The sequence below is a fragment of the Marmota marmota genome, unplaced genomic scaffold (assembly GCF_001458135.2).
Source record: "Marmota marmota marmota unplaced genomic scaffold, marMar, whole genome shotgun sequence".
NCBI lineage: Eukaryota > Metazoa > Chordata > Mammalia > Rodentia > Sciuridae > Marmota > Marmota marmota.
Window position 1 is genome coordinate 38,184,694 of NW_026000174.1, and position 26,451 is coordinate 38,211,144.

At 34.8% G+C, this 26,451-nt stretch overlaps 1 protein-coding gene across 1 annotated transcript in view; it reads right to left on the bottom strand.

Annotated features, from left to right (window-relative positions):
- Positions 1-513: 513 nt before the first annotated feature.
- The window catches only part of Slc5a12 (solute carrier family 5 member 12), a 53,710-nt gene continuing 27,772 nt past the window's right edge, over positions 514-26,451 (bottom strand). Inside the window, exons 8-14 of the mRNA XM_048788209.1 lie at positions 24,778-24,812; positions 21,658-21,725; positions 16,273-16,359; positions 14,385-14,551; positions 10,624-10,727; positions 6,121-6,248; positions 514-4,056 (exon numbers count right to left, since the gene is read on the bottom strand). Of these exons, the coding sequence (XP_048644166.1) occupies positions 3,904-4,056; positions 6,121-6,248; positions 10,624-10,727; positions 14,385-14,551; positions 16,273-16,359; positions 21,658-21,725; positions 24,778-24,812 (742 nt within the window). The 3' untranslated portion in view covers positions 514-3,903. The remainder of the gene's footprint in view (positions 4,057-6,120; positions 6,249-10,623; positions 10,728-14,384; positions 14,552-16,272; positions 16,360-21,657; positions 21,726-24,777; positions 24,813-26,451) is intronic.

Here is a 26,451-nt window from a genome sequence, read left to right on the forward strand (position 1 = left end):
TTTTTTTTTTTTTTTTTTTTTTTTTAAATTTGGAGATAGGTTCTTGCTAAGTTGCTTAGGGCCTCGCTTTGAACTTGCAGTCCTCCTGCCTCAGCCTCCTGTGTGGCTAGGATTAAGGTGAGCACCACCACACCTGGCTACTTGAAGTGATTCTGAAAATTCCTGAGAATACATAGGCTAGTGTCCACAAAAGGTAGCATCATTATATATTGTTTTACTTTGTTTATAGTAACCTGATTGTTTAGTTATAAAAACTCTCTTGATGTTTACTTTGTGTGTGTTTACATGCGTGTGTGTATGGATCCTAAGTATCAGTGGGCCAAATATTACAGGCATTATCCAAAACATCATAAAGGAATCCATGTTATATAATATGGCAAAGCTTACCATGACATGTTTACTTAGTCACCTGCTAGACATGCCTTAACCTATCAGGTTTACATTGAAGATTTTTGGGTAGATGACTCTTTTACATTCCATTCATAGAAGAAATATTGATATTGATCATTGCAATGCTCTTCAACCAGAATTTATTTTTAAAAGAAACATAATTATATACCTTAATTACAAATAATTCTCCAGAAATTTTTTCCTAAGATTAACTAATTGTATAAACATGCCACTATTTTTTTTGAAGTATTCCAGGACTCTAAAATTAAAAGATGCATATTTTTGAAATGCAAAATCCACTTATGAAACTTCCTACTGATATAGAGAATATCATTGCTGACATTTTCCTCCAATGGCTATTTTTCCAATTTGTGACAAAAGCCTCATATTCCAGGTAAAGATCAAGTAATGATAAAGTAACCAAATATATAGAAAGTTAACTCTCTTCTGAAAGTAACTATACTTCAAATACCAAAGTACAGTATTGGAAAAGTAGACTGAAGACTGTTATTCATGTAGGAGTTTGCAAACTACATTCACCAAATCAGGATTTTGTATGAGAAAGGAAATAATATTATCTGTTTCCAAAAATTACAAATAATAATAACCCTTTAGATAATTTACTCTGAGCTATAATTGATTCGTTTAGAATTCTGTATCATTTTCATATGTACCACCGATAATTCAAATACATTTTAATTGTTTGGAACTAGGTTATACTACAAGGTTATTAATGCTGGAAAAAAGTGGTTAACAAAATCCAGCTACTTTCCAATATTTAAAATAAGCACATATTATTTCTAAATATATAAATGTACACATATACAGTCAACATTTTTGTAATTTTTTAGACAATTTATTTCTAAGGAAACAATTAAAGAAAGACGATTGTCTGTGATCATTGCAATAATGTTTAAGATTGTACTGCTGTAAAATATTTAATCTTTTCTATTAAATATGGTTTGAAATTCCTGTAACCTGTATTTTCTTTTTATGAAATGATATTATCCCGTATAGTCACAGAATAATAGAATTAATATTCAGAAAATAGTTTGATCTAAACAAAGAAGGAGCCCCTTCCCTTTTGTTGTTGTTTTGACTATCAGTTGCAATTATTATTGAGCTGTAAATTTGGTTTGAGAGGCTGCTTACTAATCCACACTCACATATACAAATGTAAGGCTTAATAACTCACAGCTATGAATATTGCATTTTCAGAAATAAACTTATGCATCTTCATAACAGCATTTTGGTTTTTAAGAATTTAGGACTTTTAGAAAAGTTATTTTCTGCAAAATGACATATAAGTTAAATTCTAATATATTCTATCTATTCTTTGAAAAACTACTTTTGGGGAATTTGTGACATGACTTTTAATTTATACCTTATGTTTATCTCATTTCTAATACTCAAAGTATAGTAGCAATATACATTCTAAGCCGGTGTCTTGAAAATCCCAAAGAGAAATAAAAAAATAATTTAAATTAAAATGAACACAGTTTTCTTAATATACCACAGAATAACAGTGGATGTTCTGCATGGACAATCACAGGGCTAAACACTTTCTGTGATTTACCCTCTTGCTCTAGAACTTTAAAAATTATTTTCTACAGTTTGGTTATTGGGTCCTTACATCTGTTGGAGCAAGGTGAGCTAGCACATATGAACTGGATGTCCTAACAGACTTTTGCAAGAAATCAGAAAAAAAAAAATCCATTTACAATAGCCTCAAAAATTATCTGGAAATAAATCTAACCAAGGAGGTGAAAAACTTCTACTGTGACAATTATAGAAGCCTGAAGAAAGAAATTGAAGAGACCTTACAAGATGGAAACATCCATGTTCTTGGATGGACAAAAATTAATATTGTCAAAATGGCCACCAAAAGCACTACACAAGTTCAATGCAATCCCATCAAAATACTTAAGAACTAGAAAAACAATCCTAAAATCATATGGAAAAATAAATGACCCAGAAAAACAAAATAATCCTGAGCAAGAAGAGTGATTCTGTAGGTCTCAGAATACTAAACCTCAATATGCTACAGAGCTATAGTAAAAACAAACAAACAAACAAACTAGACCAGCATTGCATTCACATAAAAATATACAAAAAGATCAATGAAATGGAATAGAAAATGCAGAGACAAATTCACATAGATACAGTCATCTGCTACTTGACAAGTTTCCAAAAACATACTTTGGGAAAGGATATCTTTTTTAACAAAAGTTGTTGGGAAAACTAAATATTTAGATCCCTATATCTCATCCTGTCCAAAAGTCATGTCAATGTGGATTCAAAGATCTAGGAATTAGAGAACATAGCAACTGCTAGAAGAAAACACACTCCAACATACTGGCATAGGTACCAACTTCTTTAACAAACTCCTAAAGCTCAAGAAATAAAACTAAGAACCAATAAATGGGGTGGCATCAAATGAAAAAGCTTCTGAACGGCAAAAGGAACAAGAGTGTGCAGAGAATAACTTTCAGGATGGAAGAAGCTCTTTGCCAGCTATTCTTCTGACAGGGAATTAATATCCAAAATATATAAAGAACAAAAAAAAAAAACCTTATATCAAAAAGATGCTCTTTTTCTCCTGACCTTATCTTAGAGAAAAACTCCAGACTTCTTGTTAAGTGCAGAATCAATTTGTGTTTGTAAGGTGATGGAAAGGAAGAAGAAACAAATCCCTGCACCACGAAGGGAAGACAGCATTGAGTTATAACTGCTCCCACTGATCAGACACCCTTGTCTCCTTTCTGTGCTTTGTAGTATTTTCTTTAAAGTTTGGTCAGACAGCTCTAGTAGTGGTAATGACTAAAAGAGGCTCAAATGTGGCAGTAGGAGGATGCTTGTAGCATTTAAGTGTTCCACTAGAGCTATCAGATGTGGGGTGGGTTTTAAAATTTGTCTACATATATGTGAGGCATGAGGTTGCAAACAACATCATTCTCATTTTACCAACAGTGTCAGGGTAGCATTTACTAGGCAGATTCCCTTTTCCCATTCTGCTTCTATAGCTCTAAGATATTGATGGTTAAAACTACAAAAAATAGGCTGGGGGTTTAGCACTGTGGTAGAACGGGTGTTTAGCATGAACATGGCCCTGTGTTCAATCTCTAACACACACACACACACACACACACACACGCACACACAAAGAGAACAAAATAAACACAAAAACCTGAAGTTTTATATGACACAAATCATATTCTTTGACTCCTTCCACTATGATGAAATCTAGTCCTAATTTATTAAAGAAGGAAATCCCCGGGCATGTAGAGCATTGCTGATTTTTTGTAACTTCAAACTGGGGGATCTGCAAAGAATATCCTAGGGAACAGTCATTTCATTTGTATAAATAAGTATAAATAGATATTGAGCAGCCTTTTCTTCTAATAATGACTGCTATACATCTCTACTAACATTAGGCAAGAAGTGTGTGTGTGTGTGTGTATGTGTGTGTATGTGTGTGTTTTTGTGTATATGTACACGCTTGCATGTATTGTCCTAAAAATAGGTCATCTTCTCTAATGCCATATTGTCATGACTTTTGTCCTTGGGGTCATATCCTGGAACATGAGTCAGGCCTTCTTGCTGGAGTCCATTCTGCAAGACAGATTCATCCCCTTGTTTCCAGGCACCCCCATTCTCAAGGTTATCCTGAGAAAAATGGAAAGACACATAGTAACAAAATAGTCAAGGTTACTCCAACCCACCTAGAGGGATATCACTCAGGTCTCCCTTTCAAATAATGACTCTATACAAAAATGGTCCAATAACTACCCTAGACTGCTTAACTGACAATCTTGATAATAATAACAACAAAAACAACAATTTATTGAGCATTTACAATGTTTTGTGTTACCTGAGGATATTTATACATCTCTAATTTAATGCAGCAATACTATGAGGTAGTTCCTTACAGCATGAGGACAGACAATCCTGTGATTCAGGTGGCAGTGGTCTGTTCCTACCTGTGAACAGCAAACCCTCTGGAGGCTAATGGAAATACCTGCATGTAATCTCTCCTGCAGACAACTCAATGTTTTGTGGCAAAAGTACCTAATAGTTACACCCTAAGTCTTCCCTCCCACTCTCAATGCAAATATTGAGAATGTAAGCTTCTCATATTAACACAATTTATTACTTATATATGAGGAAATTCTCACTCAGGAAATAAGTCTTTAACTTGATTCAAGAACTTCCTTGAAATCCACTTACACAAACAATGCACTGTTCAACTACTGCCTTCTTAGAAAACTAAATTGCTGATCTGGATGAATCGTGCCCTCTCAGAACTCTACACTGTTGAATAGGGCCAACTTTTTATTTATTAAGCCATTGCTTACTTTCCAAGAAGACTGGCTTCAGTACCCCCACCCAGCTCAGTTCTCCTTTTTCCTATTTTGAACTTTCATATCATGGTTTTGTCCAGTTTTAATTACATCTCTGCATTTGTATTTAAATATCCTCCTAAAATCTCTTGATCCTAGAACCCATTCTGAGCCACAAAAAGATGGTGCTATTCCCAAATGCAATAGATATTAAATTTAGCTTTATGTCATAACACAATTATGGGGAAGATAGCAATTGACAGATGAAAAATAAATGATATGATATGGGTTAAGAGTCTCAAGTTCTATGAGGATAAAATGGGGATGAAAAGGTGAAAATAAGCTTGACCTAAAAAAGAAAACCGAAAACCAAAAACCAGAAAACCAAAAGATCACTCCTGCCATTAATCAAGTTGGGAGGGCAGACTGATGAGCCAGCTACAAACTGGCAGGAAATATTGCTTCCTTGAAATCCTGTTGCTGTCACATTTCATAATAACACTTTGTCTGACTATTGTGCTCTTACCAATACTGACCAGGGAAGTTTAGATTTATTTCCTGCTTCCCTTTAACACCTCTCAGAATCCTTCAGCAAAAGCCCAAAACATGCAAAAGATATGTCCACACCCCACTGTTGTAGAAAGTGGTATTATGTGGGTCCTTTGCAGCACCCCAGCATGCTGCATCAAGTCAATAAGTCCAACTTGATCAGACTGTAGGCTGTTCCTGATGGTTCTTGGCTGATGAGAACTTGGTAGTGCTCAGATAGTGCGTCTAGCTTGGTTTGGCCTAACTGCCCTTATGGAGTAAAGAGACTGGGAAATTAGGTGCCTCTTTCTGCATCTCTGCCTGTGAGTTCTCTCAATATTGTATATTTTTACCCCAAAGAACAAGAAGTGTCTCTCTGTTCACTTCATTCTGCACAATCACCTGCCCCCATGCTCAGTTCTCAGACAAAAAAGCTGAAATTTGGAGAAGTTAAATAACTCATCGAAGGAAAGACAGACATGGGACTGGATTAGTCCCAAAGCATGTGAATCTAAAACCCAGGCTTTTAGCCTTTACTGAGACTGAGGCTCCTTGTTCCCTTTCTATTATTTATTTTTCTTGCCTAGAATTCACCTTCACATGGGGTTAAAAGGAACTTTGAAAATAGGTCACTTGCAATGCTAGCAATTCAGATCCAAGGCACATTTACCTATTGTGTTCATATGCTTGAAAAGTAATCAGCTGAGGAAATTCTGAAGTTGAGACCTAGATTCTTTCAAGTTCTAACATCCACTGCTTTCCTTCACCAACCCCCACTCGCACCCCTTGCAACTGGCTCAAAATGGTCAAAACAGGAATCTCTTTGAGCTAATGTTTGGATTTAAAAGCTTAATCTGCTCACCTGCTCTGTCCCACGGTCATGCTGAACTCCACACCAGCACAGAGTTTTATATTTCTTAGACCAAAAGCAAAATAAATTGCAAACTGGTCTAATTAAGAGTGGGTCAACATCCTTGCCTCTTTGGTGACCTATTAACAAAAGGACAGGTGGATTAGATGGTTAAAGGCTTCCAGGATTTAAGCATAGTCAACTTGAGAAGTAATTTGCTTCTTAGTAAAAGGGTGAAAACAGGCCTGACAGGTTAATAAATAGAACTGGAAAGAATAAATAGAACTCCTGAAAGAAAGGGGTTGGAGTTGGTTTTAAGAAAACCATGAATTGTCAGCTCAGGCAAACTCATGTCTATAGAGTAAAACAGAGAAAACACATTTATTTAAAAATGTTTAGAATGGAAAAATCTACTAATAACCTTCACAGGCCAACACAAAGGGGAAATCAGGAATTATATTTATTCAAGAAAGTTCTTAGCTTTTATCCAAATCAGATATAATATCCAAGGTTATTTAAGACGTTATTTTTAAATTATAGTGTTTCCTTCTATCTGTCCTCCTGGATAAGCAATCCCATCGTTTCTCCCCAACCACTCTAGACACTCTTCATGTCTCTTTTTCCTTAAAACATATCTGTTCAGTGCTCCATTTCTTCAAATCCTGCTGTTGAACAAGGTTCACAATGATGATCAAAACAAGATTTAAAGGTTCATGATGTTCCTCCTCCCCAAACCTTTGCAAATTTGGTTTTATCAAGGCTATTTATGAATACTTAATCTCATTAAATGTTAGCCTTGAGTCTGATAGCTAGATTAGTCTAAAGGACCTAGAAGAAATAGGGGAACAGGAGTTACACGTATCAAGCAGATTCCTCCTTGCACTAGACAGTGTGCCCATCCATGAGCATTCCCTCAAATTTCTTTCTAGGAACATACAAAATTTAGATTTTCAAAATTGCAAGTTGATTTTCAAAGATATTCCGTGGCATTATATGAGTCTGTCAAGAGATATTTGACCAAATAGAACTCTACTGCTATTGACAATAATATTTATCAATTAGTGCCTTCTACAAATTAGGCACATTATACTTAAATTACTCCTTATAGCTAGGCAAGTGTTGTTACTAAGGAATTTTCTTAAGACCTACTAAATGATGGAGCAAGAAATTAACCATACATGGTATTAAAGCCTATAACACCCAATTTACCCTAATGTGTATGGGCAGTAGGACTGGGCAAAACCTCAAACTACTCTCCAATCATGATTCTGAATCAGAAGAATTTAACTTAGAACCAAACTACTCCCAGGGTTTAAAAAGAAGATAGTTGTCTCTAAATAGACCACTAAACTATCAAACACTCCAATAAATAATATGGATTTGAGGTTTGCTAACAAATAAAAGGCTCTTTGTTTCATATAGATTTAGGACCTGTTTCCATCTAGAAAAAATAATGACTGGGAGATTGTAGAGAGTAAAGCAAAGTACAAGGCTATAGTTCTCATGAGTAGGAAGTTAAAAAAGAAAATGAAACTTAAATCTTGGGTTTATGGCTTTAATTATGAGTAAGACCTTGGGGACTGGGCATGACTGAACTTAAGACTATTGGACTACGGACGTATGCGTGTGAAAGGAGAAGGTCACAGGGGACAAGACCATTTCCTGTAGACAAATGGGGTTTTTGGGAGTTTTTTAATGCAAAAAGAAGTTCTCAGATGAAGAAGAAATGTCATGAGTTGTATTGCAACTTTGGGAGAATTTGGAAACGTTCCCCTTTTCTCTGAACAGAGGCAACTATATGCCAAGGTGCTGAGTTGGGGATGGAATCCATTCCCCATTTGTCTCCTCTGCTGGCCACCCTGTGCAGAGCACAAGCCCCCTAGCCCAATATAGAATCCCTGATTTCAAAACATAGGCTATACTGGAAGTCAGAAAAGCTAGGTCAGAAATGAAAAAGGAGTTAATGGGAGAATATAAAATGTCAGAAACTTTGGGAAAAAAGACACTGTTCTTGAAGTTTCAACAGAATGAGAAAGGTATGTGTATAAGTGTGTATGAGAAAGAAAAAAGAAAAGAGGAGAAAAGGGAGAGAAGAGAGTGAGAGACTAAATTCAAGTAGGCCACATATAAAAATTAGGAATGAAAATAGCATAGAATTTGTCAGCAGCAAACTGAAAGATAGAAGATGAATGAGCTACATCATAGTGTCAATATAGAGCTACACAATTCCTATTGATTTAGAAAGTCCTACATTAATGTTCTCCAAAAAGATCAATGATCTAGGGCAAGAATCAACAAAATTTTTCTGTCAGAGGCTAAATAGTAAATATTTAAGATTTTGCTGGCCAGAGACTCTATGTTTAATGATTAACCCTATCTTAGTAGAGTGAAATCAGATAAGAGTAAAATGGTAGGCATGCTGTGTTTTTATAAAGTTTTACTTACAAAAACAGGTGGTAGGTTAGAGTTAGCCTTAGTTGAACAAAACTTGACATAAGAGATAAAAATAATGGGCTGACTGAAGGCTTTGTATCTAAGACTTCCAGACACATGGCAGGTGACATAAAATTGGTAAGATTCAATTAAATATGAAGGGCTGAAAATCAGAGCGGCATAAAGCTGTTCTTGCTCTCCTGACAATGGGATATTCTGGCCATTTAACCAACGAAGAATGATTTTTGCTCTTGACTTAGGAAATGGTATTTTCATTTCACATTAAAAAATAGTGAAAAAAAGAAACTTTCAGCTTCCCAGTAGAATTTTGCCAGTCATAAAGTATATATACTTTAAAGTATATCTGGGTCCAATATCACCTTCTAGTAGCTGATGCAGATTAGGATTAATAACTTAGAAAGCCTTAAGGTGCTACTCAATAGAAATAATTACATTTGTCAACAAGTATGAGGGATATGATTATCTGGGAGAAGTAGAATTGAAACCATCCCTTTTAAGACCAAGCAAGACTAAGTTTGAATATGGTACAAGCTTATCTACTAAATTTATCCCACAAAATTTAAACATTTTTAGTCTTTTTAAAAAACATTCAGTGGGCATGATGGAAGGTTTCTGAAAATCCCTTAGTGACCAGACCTCAGGGTCCAAATGAGCACCAGAACCTCATTTGAAAAGATAGGCACCAAGAAGTAGAAACATGTGGCCACCAGGACCAATATGTTTTTCAAAGATTTAGTGGCATTAGACCCTATTAAAGTGCTGCCTCTTGGTCTTAAGGATATTTCCTTAAGATTCCAGACATTTGGAAATAAAGAAAAGATAGGGATTGTATCAGGATGATTGTTCATGCTCAAGATAACAAAAATATTTTCAATCCAAATGTAAAACAAACCTTGATGTATCAGCACAGGAATATGTCGATTCTTATGTTCATTTGGAAAATACATAGACTAGCCAGTCAAAGGACTTGAGTACACATATTCTGCTTTGCAATCAGGAAGTTGAAGGTTTAGCTGTCCTCTTAATTGGAGAGTGACCAACTTATTAACAGAGCTAGGTATATCCTACTGGCAGCACAAAAGCTGCAACTGTAGTCAGGATACTAATGCAACATCTAAACAAAATAAACAAACTTGCATGTGAAATCATTTTTCATGAAGAAATTTGGAGAATTTTCACATGAAAGCCTAGGGCCACAATATTTATGCTCTGTTCTTTATCATACCCAAGATATCCTCAAATTTAAATGAAAGGCTAAAGGGGTCATACTCAGAATGATAAGGCATTGCAACTTGCATGTAGCATTTCCAGTCCAAAATCAGCAGGAAGGCTACCATGGAGATTTTGTGTTGAGTAGAAATATTGAGTGCTGATTGCTTGTAAGTATATAATGGTAGCATAAAAGGAGAATACCTTAATAATTTATTTAGTTAAAATGCATAGGACAGTCGAACAAGAATGTGGTAGGCCCATTCCACCCATTTCTAACCCATTTCTAACCTATTACATTGTGAACTTTGGCATTAAAAGGATATTCAGTCATCAGAGAAACTATGGTCCAAAGTACAATGGTAAATCCTAGAACCAAAAATGGCTTAGGGTGAAGCTGATCACTGACCCTAGCAAAACAGCTTCCAAAAGGCAACAGTAGACTCTGCCCTTCTTATCTAACAGATCAGCCAAGGTTTATTCCATGAGATAGTAAGGTGGTAATGGGAAAAAAAATAGTCTCTTATTAAGAGGAGGGGAAAAGAAACACTCTTGCTATTTAGAGTTAATGATTGTTCTGTTATAGAAGATTTTTCACATTCATGTCTCTGGGGGAGCATATTTCAAAGTGCCTTTTCTATTCAATACATATATCATACATATTAATAATCAGATCCATAATAATCAGGGGAATGTTCTTATGTGTTACTTGGGGAGAGTAGACATATGTCTCTGGAAAAAGCCTTTTGTGGTAGACCTGAAATCAAACTAGTAAGATAGCCACATAGTCCACAAATGCAAGAAGGAGCTCTATCTTCTTTAGAGTCAAAAAAAGAAATCCAAGTAACCAACCTGTTATGAAGCTGATGATTACTCCAGCAATAATGCATCCTAAGCAGCCCACAGCACTGTAGTAAAGGTAGGAGAGTGAGTACCAGGTATCAGCAATGGTGGGCCTGTGGGTAACAATAGCATATGTCACCAGTTTCAATTGTTCTAATGTTGTCATTCACAATGATCTGAAGGACCGCTCAGGCTCCTTTTAGGGCCTGGCATTGTTTAAAACCCAAAAGCTTAACATTTTAATTAGACACTACCTGTGCTTCATATTCCACCAGATTCAAATCATCCCTGTATTACAAATATTGCAATGTGTAGACTGAATTACGAGTATTTCATTGAGGACCGTGTCTTCCATTCTTTTTGTATTATTTATCTTTCAGGCATGTATTAAGCTCAGATTTAATGCCAGGAATTTTGACAGCCATTGTCTACATATATGAACTAACAGAAGATCACAAAATGGACTTGGAAATGCATGGTGGAACAAGAACAAAGGATTGTGACAGGATGTGTAAGACTGTACTTCAGTTCATTTTAAAGAATGTTTACTAATCAGAAAAGAGAGTAATCAAGAACACAATTTCATATTCTAAAAAAGGAGGATAATAAACATAGGCAAGAGGAAAGAAATAGTATGGCAGATTGAGACATATAAAGTTTGATATTGTTCAACCATAAGACTTATGGAAAGGAAGGACTCTAACTGAATCTCAGAGGAAAAACAGAAGCATGATAAGATAAAGGGGTGTCCATATGCTGTTTAGCAAAGACCACCTGCTCAGTGTTCCATACTGAGCTCTACCTACTTCACCCTACAGGAAGAACCAGAGCAGTTCTCCACTTACTCAATAGTATAAAGAGCTAACATGCTAGATAAAGAGAGTTCATTGCATGTCTTTTGCAGAAAAGGAGGCAGAGATGACTGTTGAACTCCTGGGAAATTTGATTGGTAGTGATTCAAATGGAGTCTAGATGCAGATTTCCCATAGAAGCAACTAGGATCTATTTCCTTTCTCGGTGAAGTAATTGATTTATTACAATGCCACCATATCCTATGAAACAATGAACCAAATGCAGCTTAATTTTACATCTTAGGAAAAACTATCCATTTACAGTTGGCAGGCATTGGAAAATGCAGCACATAGCTGGTTGCTTACATGCACTCAGCTGGTAGCTTCAAATGAATACTACTGCTTTAAAAAAAAAACTTAATAAATGTCAGAAGACCCATCTTCAACTTTTGAATGTGCCCTCTTACTTAATATTATGTGGAAACAGAAATGGAACTATGCTAGAAATTTCTTTTTCTAAGCTGGCTAACCCTGCTACACCTAAGGACATCTTCCCTGTATTCAGAGTCACCATCGCTGGATGGCATCGCAAGTAATAAGACATCCTTACTGCTTACAAAAATAAGCTATGAGGTGAAGATAAAGATGAACCCAGATTTCAGTATGGAAAGAGTGGAATAAATTAAAATCATTTGTTGTTTCCTCCTTGCTCTTTTCCCTTATAAAAAGGAGCTGATACCCAGGCACAGTGGTGCACCCCTGTAATACCAGTGACTGAGGCAGAAGGATCTCAAGTTCAAAGTCAGCCTCAGAAAAAGCAAGGAGCTAAGCAACTTAGTGAGACCCTGCCTCTAAATCAAATACAAAATATGGCTGAGGATGTTGCTCAGTCAAGAACCCCTGAGTTCAATCCCTGGTACCGCACCCCCCCCACACAAAAAAAAAGAATGAAATATACTATATGACCTCAAGGAATTTATTACATAGAGGAAAAAATAGAACAGAAAAAAAAGGTAAAAGGGGGGAAAGAAGTAGAAGGACAGAAGAGAAAGCAATACAAGAGGAAATAATAATAAGGTATAACTGGTGGCACTGGGAGGATTCAGACAATGCCTAGAATGCCTTGAGAGGTTGTTTTAAGCATAGCCTTCAAGATGCCAGGGTTGTAGAAAAGTTTTAAGAATGGAAGGATAATTTGTTTAGAAAAGGTCTTTTCAAATTTTGACTATCTTTGAAATCTAAATATATATATATATATGTGTGTGTGTAAACATTTAATTTATTTAATATACATTATGTATATTTATTTATGGGAATATGGGGACACTAATCTGCATCTTGAAAGAGGAGTAGATTCTAAGTAGAAATAAATGTTAAAAGGAATTCCTTTGAAATGAATACCTTGATTAAAAGTAGAAAAGAGTGGAGTATATATAAAGTAAAGAGGAGGATCTAGAATAGAAGGAGAAGGGTGGAAAATAACAGGACCCACAGGAAATTTCTACATTTCCTGAAAGGCATTTCACTCCACGATAAAAAAAAAAAATACTGTCCTGGGACTGGGGATGTGGCTCAAGCGGTAGCATGCTCGCCTGGCATGCGTGCGACCCGGGTTCAATCCTCAGCACCAAGAACAAAGATGTTGTGTCCGCCGAAAACTCAAAAAATAAATATTAAAATTCTCTCTCTCTCTCTCTGTCTCTCTCTCTCTCTCTCTCTCTTTAAAAAAAAATACTGTCCTTTTTTCTGTAGACAGAAGATTTAAGTTACCTTGGTGTGGCAGTCATGAACTCAGAAAATTGCTTCAGGAGAATACATCTAGTGAACATTTTGGATAGAGTGGATTAGAAGAGAAGATAGAGAAAGGTGAGCAACCAAAAGGACAAATAGAATAACTTCACTGTCCTAATTTTTTTTTTAAATGCTGAGAGTACCCTCAGGACTGACAAGGGAAATGGAAAGGAAAAGATATGCCCGGAACAGAGATATCCATAAACATAATTTGCAAAATTATTTGACAATTTTTAGAAAGTTAAGCCCAGTGAAAACAAGCCAAAAAGGTAAGCATTGGTGAGAATCAGAAAAGAGTCATTCAAATCTGAGGATCACAAATTTTATATTCCTGGACTTGCCCCTATATTCAGTTAGAATGTTAGAATGTACATTATTACACCAAGATACAGTGGTGTGTGTGTGTATATATATATATATATATATATACACACACACACACATACACACACACATATGTACATATACACACATATACACTACATATATATATTTGTGTGTGTGTGTGTATATTCTAATTTTATCCTCTCAAAACCCAGTAAAATAAATGCTAAGAACCTCATTTTAAATCAAGGGATTCTAGAATGCAAGAAGTGATCAATTCCTAATTTGTTCAATGATACAAGTAGATTAATGGTAAAAGCAAAATCCAGATCTAGGATATTTCTGATTTGAGAGTCCATGGTATTCTCCCTACATCATAGTTATCTTCTGTATTTTGGTATCTTTGGATCTCTTAACCCATCCATAAATAGAAATGAAAATTCTTTGTTAGCACATGTGTTCACATAGCTTGATTTAGAAGACATAGGTTCCCAACCTAGTATTTTCATAATCATTTTCCTCACTGTTCACAGTCTCTTCTACTCATAATCTTTATACTTTTAAGGGAACTATGATCCTCATATCCACCCATCTATTTTTAAACCTCTACTAATCTTTTTCTGTTTTGCACTCATATCTCCAATTTATCGCTCTCCCAGTTCACTGTTGTATACCTGAGTACAGAGAAACAGCTATCTGAAGAAAGCAACAGTCCTACATAATGCTCTTCAGTGCTGGGTTCTGGAATTCTCTTAGGAGAACAAAATGCATCTCATCAGCCTTAACCCTGAGGAATGCACTTTTTTCTAAACTGGCGTCCTGATCTCTGAGATGCAATGTCTGACATATTTAAAGGCGACATACCTGTTAGATAGCTCTGGAGGTGCTGCTGTCGTCACATTTGATTGAAAACACTGCTCTGTTGATAGTGGCAAAGGCCATGTCTTAGAATCTGGTGCAGGGTAAATGAAGGCCCCAATGGCCACCCAAAATGATAAAGTGATTCCAGTAATGAGGCCTCCTAGTGCACCCTTGATGAAGAAAGGAAAGTCAATATGAAATTGGACAAAACAGTTTGTTGAAAGAATCATGAGATGAGAAGTACTGCACCAAAGAGGTTCTGGCTGTCCACCTTAAATCTTGGTCACATGTGCTGGAACACAGCCAAAACTATCTTCCTGTCAACTCTCCCAATACAGTGTCATTTAGAATTTTATAGAGATCATTATATTTAGATTTCTAATATGAGTTATTTCTCTACCTCTGGTTTCTTTCTCATTATTTAAAAAGATGTTAGAACCTTAATTGCTTGCCAAAAAATAAGTTTCAGAAGTTAAGAAAAACTTCACAGAATGGAGACAAAGCAGTCATGTTTCATCAACATCTATTTACACAAAAATTCTTACTCATGTCTGTCATCCCAAGTGATTCTGGCAGAGTCCACTGACTTCCAACATTTGGAATTTTTTGTTTGTTTGTTTGTTTGAGTCTAAATACTAGCAAGTAAGGGTATTTACTCATACTACCAATTACAAGGCAAAAGGTGACACAAATTTAAATATTTGCTTTCCTCCATCTATAATAAGGTGGTTTTCCTGACTAAATAAAAAGGACTATTTACTCTTACTATTGTTATCTATTTGCTAATATAGATAATAAGTTAAATAGACAATGCATTAAGATCTTACACAGCAACTGCAGATATTTTTGTGACAAGGCAATCGTCTTTCTTCACATTATCTCCCAAGGACATAAATATCCTTGCAAACCTCAATATCATAAAAATGATTAAGATAGAGTTTTCCTAATACAACTGCAGGAGAAGTGTGAAAATGCCCTGAAATTTATCCATCCATCTATCCATCTATCCATCCATCCACCCACCCATCCACCCATCCACTTTCTTTACCCAACTCCCCATGATTTATCTAAAAGAATTCAATAAGGGCCAGGTGGACACAGATGCCAAATCAGTTGACTTGGTATTTATGGAATACTCTAGGGCATGCACATAAATAAACAAAGAATCAAGTTATCTGGAGTTTAAAGACTTTTTAAAACTATATGCATGCGTGGTAAATTTATGAGTAACAATAAGTAAATGGCAATTTTGCTAGATTAAGAAAATCATGGTATTTCAAATATTTTTATAATATTACTTTTCAAATAAATATTAATTTTGATTTATACTCCCTGCATAGTCATTTGAGCAACATCTTCTTGAATTCGTACTTCTAGCTTACCAGCCCAGCCAAATGAAGATAGCACAGCTATCATGATATCCCAGTCATGTCCCATCTCCTCCATACAGATTAGTTAATCAAGTTAATAAAGCTAGTTATAATTTTAGATAACTACAGACAAAATGAAATTTACATGTATTTTCACTTGAATTTCATTTCAAACTTCTGTTCTAACTAAACTGTTTCTGAATCCAGTGTCTTGTTTTAAGTTCATTTTGTTGTCCCTTAATTGAGAGAAAACTTAATTTAAACCTTAAAAAGTTAGCTTTGATACCATGACATATGGTAATTCATGACCACCTCTTCCCTTCTTTGTTTTCTGTTTCTGAAATGGCTTTGCTGAAGTCACATATGGGAGGATTTTGATTCTGTTTGATTCTACTATGAATTCTTTTCCTAGCAAAGATAAATAGATTTTCCAACCAGAGGTTAGAGGAAAAAGAGGTGAGGAAATATATCTGGGGTTTTATCTGAGCTGGGAATTACAAAGAGGGATGTAAGATGCTTACCTTCCAGTTCACAAAAGGGAACACAAGTCCCAAAGAGAATAAACCCAGCATTGGTCCCCCACACATGCCATGGATGCTGAGGGCAGCCTGTGGAATGAAGGAGATCAGATGAGTCTCACAACTCTACTATATCTGTGTTCTACCAGAACCATCCTTCTCTGGGACTTGATATAATTTGGTTCAAGTCCAGACTGTGCCATTTATTAATTATGTGCTTTCCTTAGGTCAATTCTGGATCCAGTGATAAGCATTGTATTAAAAAAAGAAACTGAAAAAAAATAAATAAATAAAACGGAAAGTTACATACATATGAACCCACACACATGCTTGTATATATGTGTGAGTATATGTGCACATATGTATGGTTGTAAAGTGAAAAAAGGTGATTTGGATTTGCTTGAAGAAGGTTTCACTTGAGTTGGAACTTTTACATTTGTTTATATTTTTATATTATCAAAAGTTATTTGTTTTTTTCTTTTTTTGACTAGAGATATAGGTTAGTGCTTGCCTAACATGCACAAGGGCCTTGGGTCAGTTACGAGCATCCTAAAAAATTGTTTTTGAAAAATAATATACTGTATTATATTGTTATAAGTAACAACAATTCCCTTCATTATGTAAAACTATAATGCACCAATAAAAATGTGGAAAAATAAAAATAATGTATTAAATAAATATATCTACTACATTTTTTATATCTTAGTTGATAAACTATTTAGCTTAGTTTGAACAATTCTTTCTTTCTTTCTTTCTTTTTTGTCTGTTACCCAACCACTACCATCCCACCCATTACATCTCTAGGATATTGAAGCATTAAGTTCAGACATGTGGAGAGGACATTATACACTCCACATTCCATTTTTTGTCTCTCATGATTATGCTCCATCTAGTTTGGAAATTGAGAGAGTTTGAGAAGTGTATTTCCACATCTTTCAACTTCTAAGTTATAGACTCCATTGAATTGGCCAGGGACTTTCTTTAAACTAATTTTCTGTAAACATAAAGCTTTATACCATGGTCTTCCAAGAGTTAGAAAATGTATGTGCATTTATGTGCAAGTGAATGAGCCTATGCAAATGAAGAAACACGTAAATATACACTTGTGTGCATGTACTTCATTGACCAACTACTGTCAATGAAGCCCCTTCCAGTTCCTCAAAGCACTTACAGAAGACAGATCTTATCTAAGATCTTATCCTATTTTTCAGGGGCCAACTATATGCAAGACAGAACTGCTTGTGCACCCTGGACAAATTTAATCCTCACAGTCACTCATCTTAATAGGTAACACTAACTAAATTTTGTATCTGAGAAAATTGGTGCTGAGAGAAAATATCAAAGTTCACTTTTTATTTAGCAAGTGGCAGAGGTAAAGATATAAATTCAAATTGTTATGGCTCCAAATTCTACATTTTCTGTCTAAAAGTAGTTTTAAAAAAAGAATGTCAAGAGCATAGACCGCTATGTCCTAATTCTTCTGTTTAAAGGAAAAGCAACCTTTTGAAAGAACCCACCATTTATAGTTAGAATATTTGAATTGTAATTATTGCCCTGACCCACATCACTAGGATTTGTTGAACTTTCTGTTACTAACTCACATTCATTCAACTGCAGTTTTCTTCTTTCTCTATAAAACTATGCAGGGGCAACAGACCTTCTTCCAGTCCTCTTCAGTGTTCATATCCAGAACACTCTGTCTTTGTCCAGAAAGATGAGCTGCTATGCATTGTTAGTATTGCTTTCCCAGGTTACTTTTTAGCAAAGTCAGCGCTTCAGATATGTCTTTGACATGATGGAGCAGGTAAGATTAAAGGCTTCCTTTTCCCCATTATTCTCAATTGAATATTCTTGATATTTCCTCTATTGATCAACAGCACTAATTCATAGTTGCTGTAGTTGCTAAATTTGGAAGCTAATTTACTGGCTATTATATAGAAGATCAATGAAATAGTAAATACATTTCTCTTCCTTCATGAAATAAAAATCAACAAGCTCTTACAAAGTCACTAGCCAGATGCCTCAGGGGAAAAAAAAAATATCCAAGAGTTTCTAGATTTAAGTGTGTGTGTGTGTGTGTGTGTGTGTGTTGAAATATAATATACATATGTATTTCTGTGTTGGACAAAGCAAATTACTTTTAACTTTTATCTTTCTTTTGTTATTAAACATATTTAATTGGAGGAAGAGTTAACGCTCATCAAACTCAGTTTTCTCCTTAATGCTCAAAATCCAATCTGAGCTATTCCAAGTTAACAGCAATGTCTACAGGAATATGCTCTGTGTTCAGGGTTGACTGAGGAGCTTATGCATAATTAACCTTTCCATGCTTTATTCCTCATGTGTCAAGGGCACATCATAATATCTGCTTCCTAGTGTTTTTTTTTTTCTGTATTTTTTTTTATTGTTTTAGTGAGTATTCAATGTCGAATCCAAGAGAAAGTTCAGAATAATGTCTGAGCACCAGGGAGCACATGATAAGGGGCCCAGAATGTGCACTATGACTCTCACAATCTTCATTGCTGCTATTACCTACCCTGTTAGTGATCTCTAAATTTTTGAGAGATATCCTTTGTTGTTGTAATGTTTTGAGATCTAGAAAGTACTTTCTTCGGATGAGATTAAAAATGTATCCTCATGTCACTTCAGCCCTTAGCTGACAGTCCTTAGGACAGGTGTGTGTTGGTTAGAATGACCTTTCTAGAAGGAAGGCTGCAATTCCCTTGCTAAAGGGAGATTTTTGTTGCCATTATCTGATCTCTCTCCCCTCTCCCACCTTATTATGGTTCTGTGGTTACACATTTCAAGTGAAACAGGTTTCCTTACTGTTGGATTTCCCAGAGTCTTCAATGTATTAATGTGTGTTGTGGATCTGAGAGAGCAATGCAGTGTGCACCATGTTCCAGTCTTTGACTATGAAAATCTTCTTCCTTGGAACATGTCACACATTTCACAGGATAACATTCTCCAGGACATACTTTGTAACATTTCAAACTAAAGTCTTACACCAGCATTGCTACACAAGCAAATAAAATCTCTGAAATAAACCAAATTAAAAAATGACAACAAGAACAGCCACACATTGAACCGGCCTGCCTTTGTTTAAGTGGTCTGTCATTCCTGCTCCACCTTCAAGAACATCTCATACGTGTGGGGTGGTTTTGCAAACATGAAATTAAAACTGGCTCTATACTTCACACTGAGAGATTTGGGTTCCTGTCTTCTTCTACATGCAACATCAGAATATGAATAATGTTTCATTAAATCAAATACAGCAAAACTGTTTGGAAAATTAAATAGATCAACTTCATATATTTGTATTTCTTGTTTTGAGAAGTGTCTGACCTAACTTTCCTATGCACATATATAAATATATTTCATTGAATATGAACATCAAGTATATTCAAAAGACACTGAGTTTAATATATATATATATATATATATATATATATATATATATATATATATATATATNTATATATATATATATCAGAAAGATCAGTAGAGGGAAGAGAACAGAGGGAGGGAGGAGGAGAGGGAAAAGGGAAGTACTGAGGACTGAACTAGGACAAATTATGTTCCATGCTTTTATAAGTATGCCAAAATGAATTGTATTATCATGTATAACTAGAAAGAACCAATTAAAACATAGAAAAATTTCAGTTGCTTTTATGTGTCCAACAAAGTCAGATGTGTTCACAAAAATGAATGGACCATCTTGGAGACAAATACATCTCCAAGGAAGTGGAATATCAGGGCTTCATTTCTTACCTGCCAGGATCTCCTTTGAACTGTGTGGCACACATTTCAATCAGGAAAGTGAGCCCAGCTCTCATCTAAAGTAGGACAGGCAGGTGAGTGCATCCCTCAATGCACTCCCTACTCAAAGTGTTATTTTTCCCCAGTACTTGGGAAAGTCCTGGCCTTCTCTGGAGCCCCCTCATTTACCAATGCAAATATTTTTGGGAGGAAACAATTTAGAGAGTCAAATTATCACCAAATTAAACAGGTTGACACCTCTTTAAGAATAAATACCAAATGAAAACAACAAGCCTCAAGGCTTTGGAAGTAGATTAGAAATAGAGATTCCATGAATTGTGAAAATAAACCTTTAAAAAATGCACATGAGGTCACTAAAAACAAACTTCACCTAGTTGCCAGTGTTTCTTGTGGATAGGGAAATATCAGTATACTTCAAGCTGTGTAAAAGGATTATAATCAAGCATTTGTGATAAATAGTAAGTTCACAACTTAACAGAAAGGATACTAAATTTTGGTTCCACAAATTATCTTCTTTAAACAGTAAGTAATCAAGTCACTTAAATATCTCAGATTTATTCTCTGAATATTAAAATGGAAATAACTGAAGCTATGTAAGTAGTCCTTTGAAAGAGAAAGTAGGATGAACTCTTTTGTGAACTAGAAGGTGTGTGTGTGTGTGTGTGTGTGTGTGTATATATATATATAAAATATGGATTCTATTTTATTAATATCCACTCAATCTTACCATTGCTGTTCACTATCCAGTGGTTTCTATTCATTTACTCTTACTCATTTCTTCAATTAGGCAGCATTTATTGAAAACCCATATCATAGCTAGGCGCAGTGGAACAGACTTGTAATTCTAGTGACTTAGGAACCAACACAGAGGATTGCAATTTCAAAGCTAGCCTCAGCCACTTAGCAAGGCCCTAAGCAACTTAGTGAGACCCTGTCTCAAAATAAATTTAAAAAATTTAAAAAGGGATGGGGATGTAACTAAAGCCCCTTGGGTTCAATCAATCCCAGGTAGCTGTGAGAACTTAAGCAGGATATTTTCACTCTTTTCTACAATCATCTACAAAATGAAGGTGTTGCAATAGATTATTCTTGTGCTTCCTTGTAATGCTAATGTTTTATGGAACTGGGAGTTGAATATATGAGCAACAGTTTGATTTTGATAATAATACTTAGTTGTATCCTAATTTCACCACTCTTTAATTGTGTGAGTTTGGGACAATTCTTTGTTTCTTCATCAGGAAAATGAATATATTAATTACATAACCCCTTAAGAAAGTTATAAACATTAAATTAGGTAATACATAAAGGGCTATACCTAGTTCATAATAGGTATTATATATGTTAATTGGTGTTTTCACTATTATGGTTATTATTGATAGAATTTTTAAATTAATTTTAACACAGTGAACTTTGTCTCTATCCATTCTTGTTCTAGAAGTTTCTGCTTCTGAAGATACTTTTGGTTGAAATATTGCATGGATGTTTAATTGGGACCTGATATGTTTGAATATCAGTAGTTGGAGACTAGAGAAATAGTTAAAACATTAGAAAAATAAGTGAGGACAAAGTTGCTATGAAGTTAAATGTGTCTTTTCCCTTGTTAGTTACCTGTACAACGCCCCCCAGGAGAGATGCGGCCACAGCCATGGAGGTGCACAGGATGCCAAATAAGAGACCTGGAAGAAGGGAAGATATGACCATCATTTCCTTCCTTGAGTCCCCAACCAGCACTGCCTAATACCAGCCCTCCTCTAGGGGATTGCAGTGAGAGCTGTCCACATGTGGACATCACAAGCCCCACCGAGGGAACTAAGGTGACCCTTCATCTGAGCATTTGCTTTCTCAGGTCAGGTGGAAGAAACCTGAGTCAAGCATCAAATAATTTCTAGGATTTCAGAAAAAAAAATGTCTTACAGAAACAGCATAAAAATGTGGAAAGGGCCCAAACAAATCCAGACTAAATTTGATGGAAACTAATACCTGGTGAACCACTCACCAGAAGTGTTCTAAAAAAAGAAGCACTAGCCCTCTTTGGACTTCAGATGGCTAAGTAATATGCATTGTACCTCACAGTTTTTCTAGTCAGGAAAGCTTTCCTGTTTTTTGTTTGTTTGTTTTTGTTTGGTTTTTTCCTCTAGTGCTATATGCACACCGTCCACAGGACCCTCTGTATATTACACAATCACATATTTGTCTACGCATCAACATGGGCAGCTTCAGAGTACTGTGCTCCTCTGGTGTCACAGCACTCACTAAATGTGTCAGCATGTACTTTTCAGTCATTTTTTAGGATGTTATCTTCTTTTAAACTATTAAAAAAGCATTGTTTACTGTATATCTTTCTTTAAAAATTATCTTTAAAATATGCTGAGTTTCCACAATTGCTTGAAAACTAAATAAGAAAAGGAGGGATAGACAAAAAGCCAGAGAGAGACAGAGAGATAAATGCACAGGAAACCACTTTGTTCACTCTGTTTGAATGTTCTCTCTCTGCAAAATACTAAGTCCAGTTCCCAGTGTTACTATTAATTTAATTTCATTGAATTCTGAGCATAATTTGGACACTTTAATTCATGCCAGTATTAAAAGTCAAAACTTGATACGTACCCCCCAAAAGTTCACATTCTAAGAATGGACTATAAATTAATTAACTAATTAATCCTATAACTTACCTCAATTTAGTTTATTCAGAGTAGTGTCTGGTATTCCACAAGTACTATGTGTTTTCCATTATTATGATTTTACTTCAGATTTGGTATTTACTAATTTATCAGTTAAGTATTATGAGAATCTCACTCTTGAAATTGGCAAACAAATTTTGATGCTATATCCTCTAACTTCTCAATAAGACACAGAAAAATAAGGAAATTCACAAAAACAACACAAACCACGGTTGATAAATAAGCCCTTGTCAAAATTCCAAAATGGCCCTGCTATCTTTAAACTTGATGGATTAGACTGAAGAAAACAATGTTTGCGCTGACTCAGTATTGTTTCATGAAAAAGAAGAGCTACATCTGCGTGAAGAAAAGAGCCAATGATATTTTCTCTCTCTCCTACTGAATGCCCTTCTCCTGGACTAACAGCCATCTGTTCAAATGAAATTCTAGGCAATCATCCTTCAAATTCAGGGGTTCTCCTTTTTTTGTGGTGATAGGGAGTCCATTCAGCTTCCTTTCCCATCAAATCTTTAAACTACCACCAACTGCATTCAATGTCAACATGCACAAGCAGGAAGCTTAGGGAAAATTTGTGCAAGTTCCATGGATACCTGAAAGCATGTCACCATACAAAGCAGTGAAAGTGAGGAGAACAAAGCTTTAGAGTTGCAGGAAGTTCTGTCGATTTTCCCAGATCTGCTAGTCATCAGCTAAGATGACTAGAAAACAAAACACAGGCATAGAAGGCACCTCCACCTCAACCCAACATAGCCATGAATATCTGCTAGAAATTGAGTCTTGAACTTGGAACAATGCCCATCCACTTGTGATTAGTACTAACTCAGATAGGAAGTAAAATCAAGACAATTTAACTTCCCAGTTAGCATGGTCAGTATCCATCTCTCTTTCTTCGAACATAAGTTAAAAGTAAAGAGAAAGATGGAATCCATGATAAAACAAGGCCAAAGAACAGAATGAATATATTAATATGAAGGTCAAATTATGATTTTACTTCAGATTTGGTATTTACTAATTTTATCAGGTAATCATTATCAGAATCTTACTCTTGAAATTGGATAACTCTCAAATAAAGGAAAGGTCCACTAATAATAATCCTCCTGATGAAACAGAACAAAAGAAAGCATCTAAAAACTGGCACTCTCAATATTATACAAGAAAACAGAGTCTTAATCAAAGATGTGTAGGTCAAGAGAAAACAAATGAGGTTAAAAGAAAACTAGTTCATAACCCACTTGAATCAAAGTGTGAAATATGATATATCAAGAAATATGTAATGTTTTGAACAACCAACAATAAAAAATTTAAAAAAAAAGAAAACTAGCAATATAGGGTACAACACCAATAACTCTAGATGAAGATGGATACAGGTGGGTTGAGGCAGGACTACAAAAATAAAATAAAATAAAATAAAATAAAAATCATCATATTTGACCAAGAAATTCCACTTCTACCTATTTGTAAAAAAGCAATGAAAATATGTTCACAAAAGGATTTATGCAAGATTAGTCACAACACAATAAAGTCAAACTGAAATAGCCTACATCAATCAATAGACATAAGGTCCTCCATATCTGTGATGTCACATTGCCAGATTCAACCAACTGTGATTGAAAATGTTTTAAAAAAATGTGTCTGTAATAAACATGTCCAGACTTTTATTATTGGCATTATTCCCTAAATAGTATAGTCTAATAACTATTTACATCCCTATTTACATTGTATTAGGTAATATAAGTAATCTAAAGATAATTTAAAGTATATGAAAAGAGGTAAACAGGTTACATGAAAATGTAACACCTTTTTAAGGAAATTGAGGAAATAAGAAAATTGAGTATCATCAGATTCTGATATGCATGGAATGTTCTAGATGCCAGCCCTGTGAATGGCTATGGATGTTAAAAAACAAGCTAATTAACTATTGAAAAAATACAGAGCCTGTGTTATATTCCTACATGACATATTTAACAATTAAAAAAAATGAATTTCTGATACACAAAAAAACACGTGTAATATAAATCTCAAAAATATGCTATGAAAGAAGTCTTACAGAGAAATAATGAGTACTGTGAGATTTCAGACCTCCTAGAAGAGGCAATATTAATCTTTACAAGAAAAATAATATTAATACTTGCCTCTAGAAAAAAGTATAAGTACAGAGTGACTATAAAGGGCATGGGAGTGATGGTAAGTATTTATATATTCATAAAAAGTTATACATGCTAAGATTATGATGAAAAATGTGTTGATCTCTGTAATTTACTTTTAAAACTATAAAAATATGATGGATTAATGAATAGACAGAGAGCTAAATAGAAGGTTAAAAAGTAAGTTTAGAATGATGCTAATGAGAGATCTAACTGATGTGTATATCATCCATAATATATATGTGAACTGTAAAGTTTTTAAACTTGGCTGTATAATTTTATTTTTATAATAAATGGTAAAGAACAGAACAATATAACTAAAATCTCATCATTGTTACTAGATTTAGGTTTTGGAAAGTTCAAAACAACATTGAGAAAAACTTGAGTTTCTCAAGTATATAGAGGAAAGGGACAAGTTAGGAATAAAAGTCAAAAAAGTGGATTATATAGCAAACAAATAACCTAAATTTTAAAAGTATGGCATCACAACTAGTCTTGGTGGCATGCACCTATAACATCTATAAAATGGACATTGAGACAAGAGGACCTTGAGCCCAAGATTGGCCAGGGCAACATACTATGATCCCACCTCAGAAGAAAACAAAAAGTGGAGGGTATAATAGAAAATGAATATTTGTAAATAATAACCACATTTGCTATTAAAAGCAATTTAAATTTTGGGAATTAACAAGAGTTGAGTAAACGAACAGGTAAGTACTTTCAAAAACAAAAACAAACAAACAAACAAAACTTCCACTTCTACATTGACAATGAATGGTTTTGGAGATATTATGGGGAAAGCACCTTATTCATAATCTCAGGGAAAGGAAGAAAAAAAAGATGAGGAAGAAGAGGAAGAGTAGGAGAGAGGGGAGAGAAAGAAGCAAAGAGTTGAAGGAGAAAACATGAGTATAATCAATATGTGAGTTAGAAAATAGATGATTAAATTGAAAAATAAAGTGGATTTCTGCTTGAAAAGCTTAGTCCTTCCCTAGTGCATTTTTATTTCTGATTCAATGCCATGGCACAGGGGTGGGCAGTTATAGCTGTTACAAGCAAAGAATAATTTTAAAGTCAATCTAAAGGAATAAAAGACATGCATAGCCAAAACAATTGTTATATAAAAAGCAACAACAGAAAAAAATTTAATTTTTCAACTAAAAGTGGTAACATTTTTATACCAGATATTTTTGATAAGACTCCAAAGCTATGAATGAAAGTAGATATAATTTGTCCTACAATTGAGAAACAATTTAAGACAATTAATTATGTAATATAAAACATGTTTATAAATGAAAGAACTTCATATTATTCATTACTATAAAATAACTTCATATTATGCATTACTATTAATAAAAATATAAGCTGGGCGAGGTGGTACACACCTGTAATTCCAGCAACTTAGGAGGCTGAGACAGGAGAATCACGAGTCAAAGCCAGCCTCAGCAACAGCAAGGTGCTAAGAAACTCAGTGAGACCCTGTCTCTAAATCAAATATATAAAAGGGCTGGGAAATTATAAATTGACTATATATATATATATATATATATATATATATATATATATATATATATATG